General features: G+C 37.6%; 1 protein-coding gene across 1 annotated transcript; it reads left to right on the top strand.

Annotated features, from left to right (window-relative positions):
• Positions 1-234: 234 nt before the first annotated feature.
• On the top strand, positions 235-12,248 carry FEM1B (fem-1 homolog B). Its single transcript, XM_072615098.1, has 2 exons — positions 235-526; positions 5,830-12,248. The coding sequence occupies exons 1-2, from the start codon at positions 279-281 to the stop codon at positions 7,463-7,465; spliced, it is 1,884 nt and encodes a 627-aa protein (XP_072471199.1). The 5' UTR covers positions 235-278; the 3' UTR covers positions 7,466-12,248.
• Positions 12,249-12,473: the final 225 nt, after the last annotated feature.

The following is a 12,473-nucleotide window of genomic DNA, read 5'->3' on the forward strand; positions in this document are numbered from 1 at the left end:
CCAGGGGGCGGCCCTGACGCCGTCCGCCCCGTCGGGGAGCGGGTCCCGGGACGTCCCCCTGCCCCCGCGTCGGCCGGCCGCTGCTCCCCGTGCCTTCGGCCGCTCCCGCCCGTCCTCCGGCCTCCGCTGCTGCCCCCGAGCGGCGGCGGCCCCCTGTTGGATGGGCGGTGCGGAGCCGGGGCTGCGGCGCTGGCGGAGGCGGCCTCGGGGGGCAGGCGGCGGCGGTGGAGGAGACGGAGGAGGAGGCGGCGGCGGCGGCGGCGGCGGCGGGGGCGAGCATGGAGGGCCTGGCCGGCTACGTGTACAAGGCGGCCAGCGAGGGGAGAGTGCTGACCCTGGCCGCCCTGCTCCTGAACCGGTCCGAGAGCGACATCCGCTACCTGCTGGGCTATGTCAGCCACCAGGGAGGGCAGCGCTCCACGCCGCTCATCATCGCGGCGCGCAACGGGCACGCCAAGGTGGTGCGCCTGCTGCTGGAGCACTACCGAGTGCAGACCCAGCAGACGGGCACCGTCCGCTTCGACGGGTACGTACAGGGTACAGGGCCCCGGGGGGCCTCGTGCCGCCTCCGCCCCCGGCGGGGGGGGCTGTTTGCCCCGAGCCGGGAGGCGGCGATGCCCTCCGTGCCCGGCCCGGGCCAGGCCGAGAGCTGCTCACCAGTGGAGCGGAGAAGTGTTCAAGGTGTGGGAAGGAGCTGGTGAGGCAGCGAGGGTGCTGTGCGCCCTGCATGGCTGCAGCCTCTGGGAGAGAGTTGGTTGTGAGTTTGTACTTACTTACGCAAGAGGTTTATTTTGACTCACTTATCCCAAGTACCTTGGACTTGTTACTTAATAGCAGCGTTTAAAATTCTGCCAAAATTTGCATGTCCCCCCCAAAAAATCCTTTGAGATTTTGGTAGTTTTTTCCTTAGATTTAGGAAGGAAACTTTCCTTACATGTTTTAGAGGAGAGGAAAATAATTGCGAAAGTTGCTGTTCAGTGGAGTGAAACACGAGCTTTGAAACATTTCCCAGGTGTTTACTTTAACGTCTCGTGTTTACGCTTAGTACAGAAACAATGTAGCTACGATATTTCCTATACTTAGTCTTTATTTCTTTTGCCAAGTGTTTATGATGATGGCTCCTGTCACACCATTTTCAGTGTCTTTGCTTTCTGTCCATTGGCAAATCAAGCTTGGTGATGTGGAAAGAACACTGGACTTCACGTGGGTTCAAATCTTGTAAGCTGTATGATCCTGACAAGTCATGTAACCTCTTCTGGCCTCAGTAGTTTGTCTGAGAATGTTGGACTGGTTAAGAATTTTCAACATCCCTTCTGCCACCTTCTAGGAAAGCAGAGTGATTAAAAAAGGGGGTATCATTCCTGGATCTACTTTATATGGCACCTTCTCAGCTACTGTCATCTGTTCAGACATTCCTCTCTCCAGTGACTAACCGTTAAGGATATAATCTGAATCTGTTCTGATGAGTTCAAATAATGAATAAGCAAAAACAATCTATGGAGAGGGTTACTTGATTACTTAACCATTTTAAGTTCTAAGAGAAATTCTTCAAAAACCACTGTGAGATGGTTTTAAAAAATAGGTAATGAATACCAGATTGAGTCGGACCCATAGCCACCTATTTCCCATAATTTATTGGTATCAGTGGACATTTTTTGAGACTGTTACTTCTTCAGTTTCTTCATTTGTAAAATGTGAAGATTTTAGACCAGATAGCTTGTGATGTTCCTGTCAGTTCTAAATCAGTTATCCTAAATCTCAGAAGGTTAAGGTTGTATACTTAATAACTCATTATGGATCCCTTATTTGTGAATTTATCTAAAGCCTTTTAGAGTGTATGTGTCTATATCTCATCCTGTAAAGTAATTTTTCTAATTTACTAGACATTCTCTGAAGCTATTTTGTACTTTCTTATCAGTCATTCAGTAAAAAAGCTTTTATTGTGTGCTCTCTTTTAGTCAGGAGATATGTTAGATGAAGATATCAGAGAAAACAAGATTCTTGCCCTCAAGAAAAATATGGTTTAGGTGGAGAGACCTCTTCCTGAGATATAACTCAGATCTTAGAGAACATGATTTTATTTAACAAATAGTTATTAATCATCTTCCTTTTCCAGGGAGGCTCGCTGTGTCCCAGCTGTTTACGTTCTCTCTCAGTGTGCCTCTTTTACACTCAGTTCATGTTGTGTGCTTTCTCCCCATTACAATGTCAGCTCCTTGAGGGCAAGTATGTAAGATCCATATTTGTTTGTGTGTCCCCAATTGCAAGGGGAGGACCAGCTTTGGACAATTTATGGGAAGATAAGTATAAGACTTGAACAAGATGAGAGTGTTTGTCTGGACTTTGGTTTGATTTGTAGAAAGGAGTAAAGATGTCATTGTGATCACAAATTCATTGAAGTTTTGAAATATTTTCCTAATGACTACCTGACAACTAGTAGGGGGTAAATAAACATTTGTTGAGTTGAATTGAATCCTGTGTAGACCACTGTGTTATGTGTTCGGTATGATACAAAATTTAGATAGACATGGTCCCTGTCTTTATGGAGCTTAGTCTAGTAAACTTCTAAGTGTAGTTCTGTTCATTGGAGCTTGTAGACATTTATTACCTACTCACATAACCCTTAACTCTTTCTGCAGTTTTATAGTCATCTTGATATTCTCCTATTTAGAAGAGGTTAACTCCCATCTTTGAATTTCATAGTTCCATTTTACTATCTTCTAGACTATTTACAAAAATGTTAATATGAGTGACATGCAAAGAACATGAAGCTCACTTACCTACCTCCTCTGTGGATGACTTTTGAAAGGTACTCAGCAAAAACTTCATTCTTTTATCTGGGTGGCTCTCTTAAGATAGATGGCCAGGCTGAGTTTTTTGGTTAACATCCATGCGTTGGTTTAGTGTAAAGGATGAATGTCGTAGTTCATGCTTGGAGCAGTAACCTTTGCAATTTTCTCCCCCTTATATGCCAGTAGATAGAGGAGTAGGACCGAAATGGGTATCAGGAAAGATTTCATTAGTGAAAAGTGACAAGAAAAATTCCTCGGAAAGGCAAGTTCTTAAGTAAGAATATCATAGAAAGTGAGCAGAACAAAGGGAGGGTGATATGTCATGTGACCCCTGGAATATTGTGATGGCCATGAGTTTTGAGGGGCTGTTGTTGAGTTGTGCTTGTGCAAAAGCAAGTGCTGGGGAGCTTTGTGAGGAGCGGGGGGAATCAGATGAAGTTCTGATGGCTTTCTTTTAGGTGCTTTGGCATCATTAGCTCTAATAATTGAAATGAGCTTTTATAGTGGGAAGTGGGGAGAGCTCCATCATTTGAGCTCTCTCTAAAGTTAGAGTTGAAGGAGTCAATGAGCAGGGTATACTTCAAAAAACTTGTGATCTAATAAATTAATAAATAATTGTTAAAGTTTTGATTAATATTAAATACTGATCACCTACTAAATAATAAAGTTTTCACCTGAAATTCTTGTGATATCATGAAAGAATTGAGAAATAGATTAAATTTGTAGGCAGAATATTATCCTTTGTCTTGAAGTTTTTGACAGTATCCCCAGTAAATCCTTTTTATTTGAAAATTTGAATACTAGCTTATAAAATCTTGAATCTAAAATAAAATGCATAACCCAGAATTTGCGCTGTAATTTTGGTTTAATTTTAGAAAGCTGATTGTTTTTCAATAAGGACCACATTGCATATATATGAATTTTCTGTTGTTAAAAATACTTGTAGAACTCTTATTTGAAGCAGTGTGCACTTTTGCATTTAAAACTAATTAGCATAGAAAGAGAAGCATCCTTTGTACAAACCACAGATACAGCTCCCTATAATCTACCTCTTTCTCTATTATACTTCAAATGTAGATTATTTCTAAGTTCTCCACGCCTTTAAGATTTATAAAAGGATAACCTTTTATGACATAATATGTAGTGAATTTTATATTCCTTTACCTTCCCTCATTTTCTTTAGATATTTCCTTTTGTAGCTTAACCAAAGATGTATAATTTAAATATCATATCTTTTGTGATTTGCAAATAAATCATCCTGAGCTGATGCAGCTCAAGGAGCATGCAATTGAAATGACAATGAATGACAAGAAAAATTTAATTTGTTTTCATCATTTTAACTTTTACATTTTACATAATGCAAAAGACAATTTTAAAAATGTATTTCCAGGCTCATATTTTTAATAGTTTAAAGTTAATTAGTTGGTATATAATAAATTTAAGGTAACAGTATTTCTGGATAAATTTGTTGATATTTTAAAGTAAGATTTTTCTAAGGAAATGTATTGTGAAATGTAATGATTAATTTTGGAAAATGTTATGCGAATGTATTTTTTAATGATGGAACATTCAGTTACGGGCTGCTTGTGTTCACTTCAAATAATTAGAAACATTTTTTTCTTTAAAGCATCTTATTTCCTTAAATCTTTAAAAGAAAATTCAGAAGTCTTTTGCTTTTGAACAGTTTTATCCTGTGTTAGCTGAAGAAAATAGTATTTATTATAAAATTGATATTCTATTTATAGTAAAATTATAGTAGATTTTGTTTTGCTGCTATTTTGGATCAATAGTAATATCCATGGTCGTGGAGTCACACTTTTTTTTTTTTTTTAACTGTGCTTAGGAACACAATTGTACTGGTGGTATTACTAAATTTATAATATAGTGAGATACTTTATAATCAGGCTTATTAAATATGTACTTTTAAAATATATATATGTATATATATATACCATGCTATGACAGTAAATTTTACCCTTTAATGTTTTTTCTTCATTAAAAAATTAATTCTAATTGGTCTAATTACAGTAGTGTTCTTGACAGGGTTTGGAATTTTCACATAGAATCTTGATTTCCTGTTAGGTCTAAAAGTCATTAACTCATAAATCTGGGAAATTAACTGCATAAGTAGAAAAAAATGATCTAGCAAGCAAGGGGTCCAGTGGCTAGATAGAAGATAGTTTGAGCTCACTTATATTTAGGCTTATTATAAACTCCTTATCTAGGTCAGGAGGACATGTTATGAACTGAGGTATGTGGGGAAAGACTCCTTTGTTCATCCAGGGTGCTGTTTATTTTCCAGCCATTAATGTTTTTCCAAAAATAGTTTGACCTTTTGGGGGAGCTAGAATAAGGAAGGGTTTGCATATTCCAAACACTTTTTAAGGAAAAGAGAGGTTGTATTGATCTGTGTCTTTCTGCACAAGTGTTACTGGTGTTGCAGATTGTGTTAAGAAATTGGGTGGCATTAATATTGATCTTTGGAAAGGGGATAATAGGAAGGACTGAAAAAAGAGGAAGATTGGCACTCATGCCTATCTTGCTTTTCCTATGTCAGCCTCAGGGAAAATTGTGTTAGGTAGCTGCTGATCTTTAGAAATAATTGAAGATGTACTATAGGCTTTCCAGAATTAATTTTGATTTCGCCATGGGGAAATTTGTGACTCTTTCAAGTCATTTTTTCGGGGCTTCAGTATATTCATAGATAAATTGGATACTGGCCTCATGCATTTGTCTTTTTGTCATGGAGGAAAGAGCAATTGAATTTGGAGTAAGAAGACATTTATTCAAGTTGCAGTTCAACTACCGACAAAAATGACCACGAAAAATCACAGAATCTTCCTAAACCTCTATCTTCTCAGCTGTAAAATAAGGGGGTTAGAATAGATAGCTTTAGGATTCTGTCTATCTCTGCTGTATGTTTTGGTTTTATGTAGACTTTTTGTAGGATCTTACAAAAAGTTTACCATTTAAATTAGGAATTTGTATTGTACTCTGAGGTATTGAGTTTCTAATTGTTTGCCTTTTGTGTTTATAGTTATGTCATCGATGGAGCCACTGCCCTCTGGTGTGCAGCAGGAGCTGGACATTTTGAAGTTGTCAAACTTCTAGTCAGTCATGGAGCCAACGTGAACCATACTACAGTAACCAACTCAACACCCTTGAGGGCTGCATGCTTTGATGGCAGATTGGACATCGTTAAATATCTGGTAGAAAATAATGCCAACATCAGCATTGCCAACAAATATGACAACACTTGCCTTATGATTGCAGCTTATAAAGGACACACGGATGTGGTCAAGTATCTTTTAGAACAGCATGCAGATCCCAATGCTAAAGCACATTGTGGGGCTACCGCATTGCACTTTGCAGCAGAAGCTGGGCACTTGGAGATTGTTCGAGAATTGGTAAGGTGGAAAGCTGCAATGGTGGTGAATGGCCACGGAATGACTCCATTAAAAGTAGCTGCTGAGAGCTGTAAGGCAGATGTTGTCGAATTATTACTTTCTCATGCTGATTGTGACCGAAAAAGTAGAATTGAAGCTTTGGAACTTTTGGGTGCCTCATTTGCGAATGACCGAGAGAACTATGACATAATGAAGACATACCACTATTTATATTTAGCGATGTTGGAGAGGTATCAAGATCGTGAAAATGTTATTGAAAAAGAGGTTCTACCACCGATTGATGCTTATGGAAATAGAACTGAATGCAGAAATCCTCAGGAACTAGAATCCATTAGGCAAGACAGAGATGCTCTCCACATGGAAGGCCTGATCGTCCGTGAGCGGATTCTAGGCTCAGACAATATTGATGTTTCGCACCCTATCATTTACCGTGGGGCTGTTTATGCTGATAACATGGAATTTGAGCAGTGTATCAAGTTGTGGCTTCATGCTTTGCATTTAAGGCAAAAAGGGAACAGAAACACTCACAAAGATCTTTTAAGGTTCGCTCAAGTCTTCTCACAGATGATACATCTGAATGAACCGGTAAAGGCCAAGGACATAGAAAGTGTTTTGAGGTGTAGTGTTTTAGAAATAGAACAAGGGATGTCTAGGGTGAAAAGTACTCAAGACACCGATATCCATACCGCCCTGGACAACTATGAATGCAATATTTTTACCTTTTTATATTTGGTGTGCATCTCCACCAAAACACAGTGCAGTGAGGAAGATCAGTCAAGAATTAATAAGCAGATTTACAATTTGATTCACCTTGATCCCAGAACTCGAGAGGGGTCGAGCTTATTGCATCTTGCTGTCAACTCCAACACCCCCGTAGATGACTTCCACACAAATGATGTCTGCAGTTTTCCCAATGCACTTGTCACCAAACTTCTTTTGGACTGTGGTGCTGCGGTGAATGCTGTTGACAGTGAGGGAAATAGTCCCCTTCATATTATCGTTCAGTACAACAGGCCCATCAGTGACTTTTTGACTTTGCATTCTATCATCATTAGCCTAGTGGAAGCTGGCGCTCACACTGACATGACTAATAAGCAGAAGAAGACTCCGCTAGATAAAAGTACAACGGGGGTGTCTGAAATATTACTTAAAACTCAAATGAAGCTGAGCCTTAAGTGCCTGGCTGCCCGAGCAGTTCGGATTTATAACATTAACTACCAAAACCAGATCCCCAGAACTCTTGAAGAGTTTGTTGAATTTCATTAGGTGACTGGATATGTAAAATCTTTAAATGTGGTGCTAAAAAAGTAAAGGACTTTAATCACAGACAATAGAATTACGTGTTTATAAATTCTACTTCTCTATCCACTACCCTTCCTTCCCCTTGGTCTTATCCTCAGTTCTATATTTGGTCTCTTTTGCTCAGACAAGAGTCAATTACAAATAACATCCCAAGGAAAACCTTGGTATAACCATAATATAGTATCTTTGGATATTGGTCAGGTTACCTCTTCCTGTCTCTTTTTTAAAGGAACAAATATAAACTATTTTGTTTAATTGTACTAAGGTACATTTATGATTTGCAGTTGATAATGTTTTAAACAGCTATTGTACAAAATGTTTCTGTTTAAAAGCCTATCTCAACATGTGATCTATGCAGCAGTTTTGAGGATTTAAAGTTTTCTTTTGGAGAAAAAGAAGAAATAGAAAATAACATGATAAAAGTAACCCAGTGATTCAATGCAGTTGCCCATTGTGGTTGTCAGTTCACACTAAAAAAATTGGCAGGTTTTTTTCCCCCATTCTTCCAGTGATTTTTCTTTTTTGAATGAAATATAAACAACACATTGAAACATAAGGAGGATTTGGAAAAGAGAGGATTAAATTATTGTGGATAAATATGCTAATCTAATAATGGTCGCAAATTATTATAATTCAATCCATTGAAATTGTTGCATTTTGCTGTGTTGAATATGAGAAGGAATGGTAACAAACCAATTTTGAATTAAACCAATTCTTTTCGGAGAACATTGAAGAGGCTTTCTAGAAAAGAAGCAGACTTTTGTTCTTGAACTCTTTTTCCAATAGGTTGAGTTCTCAGATTCTTTGCTGATATTTTCATATAATTTGTGCAACTTGGAATAGGCAGCATTTGACCTAGAATTTCCAGAACTATATGAATTATGAATGTTAGCGTTTATAATGAAACAGATTGTCACAACACGATTGTAAGTCCTGTTTCATGCCACCTACCTTCACTACTCACTTTACCCTCCTGTGGTGTCTTCCTTTTGAAAATGAAAACCACTTTTCCAGGGGGAATAGCTAGTGCCTCCCTAAGAAGATGCTTATGACAGGTGAAAGGGAACCTGGATACTTTTTAAAAAAACTACGTTTTTTTGTTTTATTAATCGCTGACAAAGGTAGAAAAAATCACAAATGTGGTGTGAAATGAAATTTTTTTTATAATGAAAAGTGATTATATAATGTTACTTTGAAAAGGTACTTCTGTCTGAGAGCTACAGATTTTTCAACAACCGAATGTTTTATTTGTTCTGACAGCCAATTTGGAATGTTTATTGATTGTTTTTAACTGCAATTTTTAAAACTGTCAGGTTAAAAGAATATTTTGTGATTAAAAAAAATAGACCAGAAATTCAGAGGGAGGATTCACATCTGAAATGTGAGTTTAGGTTGTAATAACTCCATTTCCTGTCTGGTGCCAAATGAACTGTTGCTCAGCTATTATGAGTTGGACGTGTAACTCTTGTTTAATGAAAAATGTTTTGGTTTGTCACAATTCCAAATCCTCAAAAGAAAAGAAAACAACTAGTGTTTAATTTGTGTTATATATGTATACGTTGCCTTGTGTGGGGTAATAATAAAGGTTCCAATTTAAGCAGTGTAGAAGAGAATGACCAAGCCAAACTTAACCACCTGGGGCCTTAAATAGTGCAACACCACAAAATGAAATGCTTGTTTTTTTGGTGGGGGGAGGCAAGGGAGGGATATTCTTTTTTTCCTTTCAAGAATTCTTTTGGGAAAAATGTACAAGGTAATTTTATGGTTATGGCAATTTTGTATTTTGCGTGTCTTTCTGCTTCAGTTAGAATTGTATGGATTATGAATTGGGCAACAGTAATTATTTTTGCTGAACTAATATTTTTAAGAGAAAAGTTTTCAGTCTGATGTGGTTTGAAGGACATATTTTAATGAATCTTAATTTAAAAATCACAGGCCTTGATCCTGCCAATGAACAGGTAGTACTGTTCCATGTTTTTTGGTGCTGTGAAAGAGGTTACAGTTCCTAAAGAGGATTAGTCTACACCTTCCTCATTGTTAGGATCAAGCATTTTATAAGACTTAAGGACCTTCTTATTTGACAGTTCTAAGGAGCAAATCTTCTTGGCATTTATTTGGTGATATTATTAACGTTGATATGCTCTTAAGACACCAAAATTAAAAATAGCAATTATATTGCACTTCTTTCACTATATTTGTTTTAGGAACTTATTCTGCTCCTTTTCTTGTCCTGGACCACAACTGTTGTTATACTTGCAAATTTATGATGTCCCTATAAAAATGATACAAATGATTAGTTATGGATTCACAGACTTCTATGAGTTTAGTAACTCCCAATTATTTTAAAAAGGGAGGACTAAATGCTGAGAACGAGTAAGGCTGTATTGATTACAATGCTGGCAAAGTGGGAGAAAGGTATTGGATAGCATTTGAATAAAATATGAATTGCTCCAATGTTAATTGGTAACTTCTGTACTGTTATTTACAGTAGAACTTCATTGCACTATATTGCTCAGGATGTAATTCCAACTTGTAAAATAAATTAAGATATGTATTGTAAAATATCTGTATAAAACCATTCTTGGAACAAGTGATCTATAAGTCTGCTTTTGCTTTTCTTGTTTTTTTGCTTCGTACAGCTGATAATGACGTATGTTTGGCTTAACTCTTCCCAAACTCTCTCAACTTACAGAAGAAAAAGAAACAGCAAACAGAAAATAAAGCTGGTATTTATTGGTACCTTAGCTTTCTGCATACTGTATGTTGTCCATTTTTCAGTCATTTGCACTGGTTTGTGTTCATCCTTTGTTGTAGGGATGTCTTGTCTATATACTTTAATACTATTACAGATCTCAGAATTGCTTTGTGCTGCTCAGCAATTGCCATATATGTTTGCACATACTAACGGCCTAGAAGTACTTTCAGAAACCACAAGAAACTTGTTGGGATTTTGCCTTATTTTAAACACATCTGGTAACAGAATTTGATATTCGAATGACTACTTAACCTGAGGAATGGACAGCAAATCCATGTCAACTGACAGGAAGTATGGGAGGGTGTGAAGAAAAGGTCTATCTTTAAAGCTGAAAACATGGGTTCTCCAGTGCACAATTTGGATTTCACACAAAGAACTGGTGTTGTCTTCCCAGCAAATAGCTTTGAGCATGCCCCCTGGTTCTGGCTGCTGTGTTGAATGGAAACTTTTAAAACATTACTATCATTAAACTTTGATTTTCTTTCTCCCTCTGTAAGAGGTTTATTTTCTTTATACTGGAAGTTTAATGACAACTGGTAAATTTTAAGGACATTCTCATTACACATTAACTTTGAGTAGCAGAGTTTTGTTGGATGTTGAAGGTTTTTAAAGAGGGATGCGATTTGGAGACAGTACCTATACAATTGTTGATAAATGTCTTTCAAAGAGAAACCTAAAGCAAACAACGTACCTACCTAGTGACCAGTTCTTCACTGGAATTGAGACAATTGGATAGGTCAAGGTATTTCCTTTTAACTGTACTTTTCAAGCAGAAACAGTTTTTTGGGAAAAGGCCAAAATTATCCACGTAATTGCTTTACATCTCCATTTTGCTGGCAGGAAAGCAGGTTGTGGATGAATTAGCAAGTACATCAATACAGGTAAAATAAATATAAAGGGCTTATTTTTATGACAGCTTGTTTTTATGCTTAAAAATTACATTTGAAAACAGTCAGCATGTCAGTAAACAGCAGATAACTTTTCCTTTTCGCTCTAGGTACTGTAACACTAAACAGGTGATTTTGCCACTTGCTCCGTGGAAAAGTTATTCTGCAGCATCTTAAGCTTTGTCTTCAGCCCTACTCTGAAAAGCTATAGAACTCAGAGAAAGATTTTCTAAATGCAGAAAATTGCTAACAATTTAATGATTACTCCTAAGAAAATGTGCCAGGTTTCAAGGCCATCTGTGTTGCAGGCTTTTTAATAGAACGCCTCCCATTTGGGTAGAGTATGAGTTTGCTCCCTTTGTTACATGAAGAGTAAACTACTCTTCCAGCCTTGTAAACTTTCCCTGTTCTAGGATCTACAGTAGGTGTTACACCGAGACTGGTGGGAAGAAGATACATTAGTTTGTAAATTGTAAAATAAATATTTTACTGTATTCATGTTAGGATAGTTGTATTTCAGTTTTGTATTTACTGTTTAAGGAAGGTACAGTGACTTTATAAGTTGTGGAGTGTATCCTGACATCTGTGTGCCACGTTATGATAATGCTAAATGATTAGCACCTTTTCAGTTTTGGTCTCATGCTGGGAATACAGGGTCCAATATGTCGTAGAGGTCAGGATCTAAATCATCTAAATGTTAAAAAGGCATCAGATTAAGCTTTCAAGCTGTAAGGTGAAAAAAGTTTTACTTTAAGTTTGTACTTATGTAACATTGTTTAGGCTCTTAAAGGCCTCTTAAGAGTTGAAGTGTTAGAGCAGGGGAAATTAAAACTCTTCTTTCCTATGTTGTGTACCTTTTCTTTGCTGCAAAACTTGGGAGTGGGAGAGACAGGGAAACTGTACAGGCTGAATCTAACCTCTTTTGGAAAGAGTCTTTTGTCCTCTGGCTTCAAAATTGCCTCACCCTTGATACCCTGTTAAGATGATCTGCATTGCTGTACTCCAGTAATTTCACTGTGATTTATAACTTACCAATGATGTCATTCTGTTGTGCACTTTTGTCAAATTGTTTACCCGATTTTAATAAAGAGAGTAAACCTGTCAATTGCGCTAGAGCCCTGTTGATAATTTGTATACTGGATAACATTTTTTATCTAAGTTATGACACACAGGAACATTTCCATTTTTAACCACTTTTATGGAAACATGGCTTGAAGAGCTCAACTAATTAGAAAAATAAAGGTGAAAAACGTACCTAATTCATTAAAGATAAAAACTTTGAAGGTGGTTATCTTTGTTCAAAATGCTGTAATTGGGATCATCTTAGGTT

This window comes from Notamacropus eugenii, chromosome 1 (genome assembly GCF_028372415.1).
Source record: "Notamacropus eugenii isolate mMacEug1 chromosome 1, mMacEug1.pri_v2, whole genome shotgun sequence".
NCBI lineage: Eukaryota > Metazoa > Chordata > Mammalia > Diprotodontia > Macropodidae > Notamacropus > Notamacropus eugenii.

What these genes read in the sequence shown, in the direction of transcription:
- FEM1B (XM_072615098.1), top strand. Translation starts at nt 279, where the DNA reads ATGGAGGGCCTGGCCGGCTACGTGTACAAGGCGGCCAGCGAGGGGAGA. An exon ending in GGCACCGTCCGCTTCGACGG is followed by an intron (nt 527 to 5,829) that starts GTACGTACAGGG and finishes TTGTGTTTATAG; the next exon opens with TTATGTCATCGATGGAGCCA.